This window comes from Ipomoea nil, unplaced genomic scaffold (genome assembly GCF_001879475.1).
Source record: "Ipomoea nil cultivar Tokyo-kokei standard unplaced genomic scaffold, Asagao_1.1 scaffold0268, whole genome shotgun sequence".
Taxonomy (NCBI): domain Eukaryota; kingdom Viridiplantae; phylum Streptophyta; class Magnoliopsida; order Solanales; family Convolvulaceae; genus Ipomoea; species Ipomoea nil.
Genome location: NW_017616696.1, coordinates 764,802 through 773,212, shown reverse-complemented (window position 1 = coordinate 773,212; position 8,411 = coordinate 764,802). Strand labels below are relative to the sequence as shown.

At 32.4% G+C, this 8,411-nt stretch overlaps 1 protein-coding gene across 3 annotated transcripts; it reads right to left on the bottom strand.

The window, feature by feature from the left end:
* Positions 1–241: 241 nt before the first annotated feature.
* LOC109151575 (E3 ubiquitin ligase BIG BROTHER) lies at positions 242–8,158 on the bottom strand. 3 transcript variants are annotated; one of them, XM_019299441.1, is made up of 10 exons: positions 8,104–8,158; positions 5,305–5,533; positions 4,542–4,720; positions 4,021–4,264; positions 3,731–3,765; positions 2,387–2,431; positions 1,748–1,875; positions 1,509–1,617; positions 1,324–1,432; positions 242–525 (listed from the first exon to the last, which is right to left on the bottom strand). In XM_019299441.1, the coding sequence occupies exons 3-9, from the start codon at positions 4,677–4,679 to the stop codon at positions 1,382–1,384; spliced, it is 750 nt and encodes a 249-aa protein (XP_019154986.1). In that variant the 5' UTR covers positions 4,680–4,720; positions 5,305–5,533; positions 8,104–8,158; the 3' UTR covers positions 242–525; positions 1,324–1,381. The 3 variants fall into 3 exon arrangements, with proteins under 3 accessions (XP_019154986.1, XP_019154985.1, XP_019154987.1); XM_019299440.1 differs by having other exon boundaries at positions 4,542–4,726; positions 8,104–8,157; XM_019299442.1 differs by lacking the exons at positions 5,305–5,533; positions 8,104–8,158 and adding an exon at positions 4,938–5,263 and having other exon boundaries at positions 4,542–4,726.
* Positions 8,159–8,411: the final 253 nt, after the last annotated feature.

Here is an 8,411-nt window from a genome sequence, read left to right as displayed (position 1 = left end):
TTCAATTTTTCTTTCTTCGATTGTTCTCCTTCCGTCAACAACATTTTTCTCCTTCATATTAAGTGAGGGACAATATATGCCACGTTTTGAAAATTGAGGGGCAACATTTACACCACTGATAATTCAAGAGTGACACTGATAATTGACATATTTGTGAGGGGCATAAATTAAAATTTTCTCTACCAAACAATATAGTCAGCAGTGATGTGAAATGAGTATTGGACTATTGGGATATAAGAAAGGACTCTAGAATGATGAACTAACTGCAGCAGATAGTATCCCTTAACATTTTCTTTCCTACATTATATATAATATATATATAATATAATATAATATTACATTCAAAGAGAAATAACTACTTCTACAAACTAGCCTAACTCTATTGAGCAGTAAGGAAACAAAAAAGGATTTCAATTCAAAGGAAGAAGAAGAGGTCAAAACTATTCCAGCAATGTACTCATTCTCTGCTTTCACTTTCACTGTTTTATAGTTCAAATGCCTCCTTTCATCAACACTTGGGCATGTCTGCACAATCAAACTATGATTAACTCTCTGTCGAGCGTATAATATATAAACATAAATGTGCCATCCAACTATCAGCTTAGACTTTTATGGCCTGTTTGGCGCAATGTACTTGCAATTCTTTTGCAATGTTTGTTATTCTTTGGCTAGTGAAACTACATTGTTTGGTTGGAGGGACCTGTAACTCCATCCTTTTGTGGAATTGGAATTCATACACCCATATGGAATTCCAATTCTGCAGCAGTTGGGAAAGGAAAGAACATGAAGATTACTAAATTGCCCTTTATAAATTATTATTATTACTCCCTCAGTCCCAAATTGGTTGTCTCATTTACTTTTTGCACGCTTTTTAAGGAATTAAAGTAAATGCTATGTGTTTTTCAATTATACCCCACTTTTCTCATTTTTGGAAATAAAAGCAATAAAGAAAGCAAAAGTTATAAGGGTAATTTAGAAAAAGTAGAATGATGGTAATGTTCAATTTTGGAAAGAGGACAACATTTTGGACAAACTAAAAAGGAAAATAAGACAGGTAAAATGGGACAAAGGGCGTATTACACAAGGGCATTTTGGTCTTTATATCACTTCTTCCCTCCCCATTCCCAATAATAATTATATTCTTCCCAACCAAACAATGTAATTTGAATTCTTACTTTATTCCCAACTTATTAGATTATAATTCATTTCCTCTCTAATTCCCTCCTCCCAACCAAACACACTGTTAGTTGAGATGGAGCACATGTTTCATTATTCTGAGTTTCTAATGAACCGAGCTCACCCTTAGACGAAGTAATTGCTTACCTTTGCTAATGCTAGCCTGCTCGGGACTTCCATGACTATACTTCGGCTCTTCTCTAGTCTATTGGCTAGGTTCATCGATGGATACCTCCGCGTTGCAAATGGGGCATGTCTAAGAGGCCAAAGGATAGCTATCAGGCAGGTATTAAAGGCATAGTCGCCTCGGCTCAAACAAAGTATTTGCTTACCTTGTTAATGCCCAGCCACTTGGACACACAATCGGAGTGGTAGACATGTTTGCAGGGCAAGTTCATTTGGCGGTCTCCACGTTTATACTTCATTTGACAGATCACGCATCTGGTTTCCACGCAAGAGGAAGTCAGATATAATGGACCACAGAACGACACGAATTTAACAGAAACACGACATTTGTTCAACTAGTAATCCTGTTCTCGAAACTCAGAACGGTTTGATAATGAAATGGTACCTCTCTCCGTATCTTTTCTTGGAGAAGATCCAGCTGAACTTGTATTTAGAGGTTGGAAGGAGATCGATAAGTTCTTTAGAAAGACCTCGACTTTGAGTTCCAACTGCCTCGCCTAAATCTAGCAACTCCTGCAAAAAGTAACAATTTCAAGTTTAAGAGACGGGAAGAAATTCACAACTCGCAAAATGACAAAAGTTGGTAATTTGTGGAAAGAATTAAGCACAGATCCTCCATCAACATTACCAACGATACCCCACCATAAAAATATTTTTTTAAAAAAAAGCGTTTTAATCAGCTTTTTCCAATCAAGTCCATTCAAACAGTACACAACAATCAAATCCAATTATTGAACTGAGGAGACTGAGTGTGCAATAATATGAAACAAAATAATAGAAAAAAGGCCCATCATTGTGACAGATTGTTTTCTGGCCAAAAGGCATTATAAATTATAATGACAATAATCAAGGATGTGAAACCACAGAATGCAGGGTGATATTTCGAGTCACCGGTTTCTACGAACCACATACAAATTTGGGATGCGAAGATCCAAGAAAAACCAACTACAGATGTGGACTGTTGTGATCCTATTTAACCCAAGTATCAATGCATAGTTAGATCAATTTAGTATCGGTAACGAACCTCATAGGTCATGTTGTCAGGATCGATATCATCTTCTAAAATGACCTGCAGTGTTACAGACAGAAAAGAATGCTATTATGCATGCCAAATAGCCGAAAAACTTATTGAATGAAAAGTTAGAGAGTGAATAATATAACAAGATTTTGGACTAGGGTCACTCAACTGAGCTATAATACATATGGATCAAACCACACTAAAGAATTGAATTCAACCAGTTAGCTAGTCTAACTCATGGTCTTATAAACTCATATGTTCTCTCTTATTTTATCAATGTGGACTCTTAACAGAAAATACATATGGAATGGCACATAATCAATCCAATTCACCAGAGAAAACGAGTCAAGGCCCCAATTGATATAAAGAATCAGGTCATAACTCTGGTCTCTAATTCCTTTCCCATATTTGATATGCCTATAGTCTTATTTCTTAACCAAGGGCTAATCAGCATATATTTTCTTAGAATTCTATTAGAACCCGTCAACCTTCTTTGTTCCTTCCTGACGTTCATTCCATATCTGCATGTTATATCCCAGTATTCAATGTCCAAATGAACCCGGGAATATAAATTTACAACATCACCTAGAAAATTTTATGTAGACTCTCACCCTTGTAAACTGTAACCACAAGTAGATGTTTTATCAAGAACAGGTGTAATCAACATATCTAAGATTCTCAGTCAAACCTCGTACTTGATGTCGTGTGTCTTTCAATCCACCTATTTCTAACTGCCTAATTGGAATTATAGCCTCGTACCTAATCCATCACAACTGCCAAAGACCATTACTCCCGGGACCTAAGAACTTAACAGCCATCTTGTACAGTCTTGTTTCTATTTTCGTTTTCAAATTCTTGAAAACATATAATCAAAAGAAAGGCATTGATAATGTTTTCACATTTTTATTCGCTAAATATGTTTCAAAGCATCGGTCTCTTTTAAAAAGATTTGCTTCTTATTTTTGTTTTAGTTTCAAATTATTCATAATGCCTCTCTTTGACCCCACCTAACTTCTTTTAACCAATACATCTCATTTTGATCCTGCTCAACCATCCACAATTTACCTAAGGTACCCACTTTTTAGCAACATCAACAAAAAACACATGAAACAAAACATATTTATGTTTTTTAGATTCTTTCTAAGCAAGACAGCAAACATGTTTTTGTTTACAAAACCAAAAACATAAACAAAATAACCCATACGTTTAATATGGCATCTGCTTCATAATACTTTCCAGTTCATAACTATTTATTTCTCTAGTAAAGAATCACGAAAAATAATAATGAGTATCCATCAGAACTTAAAAGCTCACAGATTTCAGTTAAAACATAATTTTTGGGCACCATACCTGATCGTTAGCACCATCTTGCTGTTCTGGATTACCTATTGAGACGAAAAAAAAGACAAAAATCATCAAAATCTGCCTAGACAACAATTATTCAAGATTTCAAGAGTAAGAGCAGTCAGTAGCAAATATAGCAAGCGCCATTAAAGGATCAAAAGCATATGATTGGCATAAAGAAGAGCAGTCTAAGGCTCTAAGCTTCTGAAAGAAAAAATAAAAACCTATCATTTAATCGAAACCTTGTTTATGCTTTTGATAATAGCATCATTTTTCCGATAACAAATGAAACTCACTATCTTCAGGGTTAGCATCTACACTCGGGGCTGTATTCTCCTCCGACGTTGACTCCTCTACAGTCTCTACTGCCTCGGGTTCTTCGACGTTCATCATGACCGGGTAGTTCCAAGGAGGCTGCTGCTCGGTGAGATCCATCGTTGATAAATGGCTACTACACTCGTAAGGAGTGTAATAAGAATTTTCCATGCCAGAAAATCCAAATTTGTACCAATTCATATTCATGGACCAGTATGTAGTTTCCTGTTTACAAGATAGGGTAAGCACTTCACATCAATATTCGGAAACGAGGCAACTTCAATCATAGACATGGCCTACCACATGCATCGATAAGCTAATTATTTGCATATCTATCGCTAACATAAGAGCTTTTCCTTAAAACACATTTTTGTTTTTCCTCATATTTCAAACAAACGAACAATCAATCCACTTTGAACACTCTAAACAGCTCTGGTGTATAGTATATCATTACCATCCATCTTCACTAGAAGATCAAGTTCACGAGAGTTGAAGGATTAACCTCATTATGAAATTGCTCCGGGTTAGGGTACTGTGAAGGGGCCTGGGAACCATCAAAATAGTATGCAGAATTCCCTGCAACACAATAAGGGAAGCCTGTATTTACGTAATGCATCTCCATATGTTGATCACCGTTCATCTCATAAAAGCCTCTTCTTGGTTCCCTTTTTCTTATTTTTCCTGAAGCTAAAGCAAAAGAAGCACAAAATCAATCATATTTCAGTATTGGGTTTTAAAGAATATCAAAGCAAAATGCCCAGAAGTCCAGTATAATTTCTCAGAGAACAGGCAACCAGATTCAATCCAAGACCCTGTTTTGAATTTATTCTGTAGACGAAATTCAGCTACAAGAATACAGAAAGACAGTAAATTTAACAAAATTTCAGCAATCACTTACTATTGAAACTTCAAAATCCCAAGCCCAAAACGCCATTCACAGCAAGAACGTAACAATTTCAAAGAAAAATACGGCAATTGCTTGAAAAAATTTAATAAAAATGATAGAAGCAAGCTTCAAGCTTTTCGAGTTTAAGGTTGGCAACGAACATGAAATTCCCAAAATTTCTTGGGTTCACAGAAAACGGAGCTGAAACCGCATGAGAAATGAAAGAAAAACACAAAAGCAGAGAAATGTGAGTGACATACAAATTACCCACACCCCAAACACGAAACAGATACCCAAGTTCAAGCTCACACACTGTAAAATATGTGGAATGGGGAGGGGAGTGAGAGAGAGAGAGAGAAAGAGAGGGGGTTAAGCTTACCCAGAAGAAGAAGCAGAGGGAGAAGCGTCCAAATTAGAGAGGAAACGAGAGGTTTTATTGGATCTCTTCTCCTTTATTTTTTCTTTCTTCTTTGAAGAAGAAGATATAGGAGTGTGTGTGAACAGACAATTCTTCTTGTCTCTCTCTGTGTCCCTCTCGCTATGCTTCAGGCGCTTATACCGGACTTGAGAGACACGCCATCTTGCCTCGAGGATTTCTATATTTAATCCTTCTCAAAATCTTTTTTTGTTCTTTTTTTTTTTTTTTAAATCTACTATATCTACTATATATACTAATAAGAGCCCAAGAGAGTTAGGCCTATAATGGGTAGAAAAAATGACGGTCACAGATTTTAATCAAATGAATGGCTAAAATTGATTAAAAGATTGATAAGATTTAAATTTTACACTAAAATTTCCTAAAATACCCACACACCGTTACTAATTCCGTTAAAATTTTAAGAATTGTCGTTAGTGCACCGTTAACTTACTCATTGATTTCAATTAAAAAAAAAAAAAGGTCTTAGGTTCGAACCTCATCCCAATCAAAGTTGACATAATTAGTACTCTATTTTACTCTTATAAATTATATAAATAAAAATTTAGTAGCTACAACAAAAAATTATAGATATGCATTTCTTTAATTTAGAATTATGTGTCTACAATGTCTTTATTCACAAAAAAAATTATTCATTATCAATAAATTAAATAAGAGAAATAATTGTATTAGTTATATTGTCTTTATTTTTCTACAATATAAAAATTCTTTATATTCAAATTTATTGATTGATTATATTCGCTACATTGTCCTTACAATGTCTTAATTCAGTAAAAAAAAAATTATTCATTATCAATAAATTAATTAAGAGAAATATTTTCATTAGTTATATTGTCTTTATTTTTCTCAAATGTAAAAATTTTTACATTCAAATTCATCAATTGATTATATTCACTACATTGTCTATTATCTTTTTTGTGCACTATTTTCAAATGAATGGCTCAGATTGATTAAAAGATTGATAAGATTTAAATTTTACACTAAAATTTCCTAAAATACCCACACACCGTTACTAATTCCGTTAAAATTTTAAGAATTGTCGTTAGTTCACCGTTAACTTACTCATTGATTTCAATTAAAAAAAAAAAAAGGTCTTAGGTTCGAACCTCATCCCAATCAAAGTTGACATAATTAGTACTCTATTTTACTCTTATAAATTAAATAATAATTTAGTAGCTACAACAAAAAATAATACATATGCATTTCTTTAATTTAGAATTATGTGTCTACAATGTCTTTATTCACAAAAAAATTATTCATTATCAATAAATTAAATAAGAGAAATAATTTCATTAGTTATATTGTATTTATTTTTCTCCGATTTAAAAATTCTTTACATTCAAATTTATCAATTGATTATATTCGCTACATTGTCCCTACAATGTCTTTATTAAAAAAAAATTATTCATTATCAATAAATTAATTAAGAGAAATAATTTTATTAGTTATATTGTCTTTATATTTCTCCAATGTAAAAATTCTTTACATTCAAATTAATCAATTGATTATATTCACTACATTGTCTATTATCTTTTTTTTTGTGCACTATTTTTTAATTAAATATCAAAGTTATAATACAAAATAATGCTATATATTTATTACCAAGTATTTTATTAACATGTAAAATGACCTAAGGGTATATATAATAATAATAATAAATAATAATAATAATAATAATAATAATAATAATAATAATTGTTTAAAAAATATAATTAAGTCAATCATATTAACTACTTGGGGGATTTATTGACAAAAAGAGTATTCAAATCACACAACAATTTGAAGTGGAAAACTATCTCGCAATGTCCTTGTTTGACAATCAGCAGTTAGCTCTTCAATATTAGCATATATTTAATATTTTATACCCTAACTTTTATTTGCTCTCCCTTATGTCCCGTATTTGGTTTCAACCATATATACCTTTACAATTATTTTATTGACAATTATAATCAATTTTGACTATATTAATTATCTTGCATTTGTAAACTTAGAATTACGTATTTAAATACGCAAATTTAACATTCAAGTATCTATACATGAACAATTTCAATATAATCTTGCCTTGATATACTTTTTTTTTTAATGCTGCCTTGATATACTTTAAAGTACTTATTTAAAAATAAAAAATTAAAAAAAAAATATTGGGCATTATCCTTATCGCGCAATGCGCGTAAAAAACTAGTGGTTAAATAAACTTTTAAACTTTAGAAAAGTCAATTAGCCCTAAAATTATTATTTTTTAAAGAAACCTTTTAAAATTTAAAAAAGTGTAATTACATCCTTTAACATGTTATATTAAAACAATAAAATTCAAAAATCGGTAAATGACTTGCTATTACAGGTCATTATGATTCTAATATCAATTTTATCCATCTACAACGACAATACGATGGCCGGCAACAACTGAACTGTCATTGGTCGCTGTCTACCAGGGAAAGCGACCAGTTGGTCGCATTCTCCGGCGCAAGGCCTTCCATTTGAGAAGACAAAGGTCGTTGTATTGTTGTAGGAGATGGATAAAATTGATATCGGAACGCTAATGACCTGTAATAACAGGTCATTTATCGATTTTTGAACATCATTATCTCAATATAAAATATTAAAGAATATAATTACACTTTAAAAATTTAGAAATCAATTGATTTTTTTAGGTAAAGTTTAAGAGTTTATTTGATTTTTTTTCCCAAGTAGAAAGAACATAGTATTAAATAAACACCGCTAGGGACATCCACTGTAACTGACCTAAAGTTGTTCACTTGTTTGGTTGGAGATTGGATTTGAGAGGGTTCAGTCCATGCTTCACTAATTCCGATGAAGAAACCATAAAATTAGTCTCATATTTGGTAGCAGAGGAAATTTATAGGGACAGACAAAAACTCTTTTCACTGTTTTATTCATGTTAGACCATCTCCAAAGAAGGCACTAAAACACCATTTTAGTGCAAAATGTTAGTGCAACCTTCCTTCAAAGAAGATACCAAATTCTACACCAAAAAGGTGTAAATGAATAATGTAACACCAAATATGGTCTAATATTATTCATTTACACCA

Bases quoted from the DNA above. Each gene is read 5' to 3' on its own strand.
- LOC109151575 (XM_019299441.1), bottom strand. From the start codon at position 4,679: ATGAACGGTGATCAACATATGGAGATGCATTACGTAAATACAGGCTTC. The intron at 4,265-4,541 runs GTTAATCCTTCA...TCTTGTAAACAG, and splicing joins CGGAGCAATTTCATAATGAG to GAAACTACATACTGGTCCAT. The intron at 1,618-1,747 runs GTACCATTTCAT...CGTGGAAACCAG, and splicing joins AAGAAAAGATACGGAGAGAG to ATGCGTGATCTGTCAAATGA.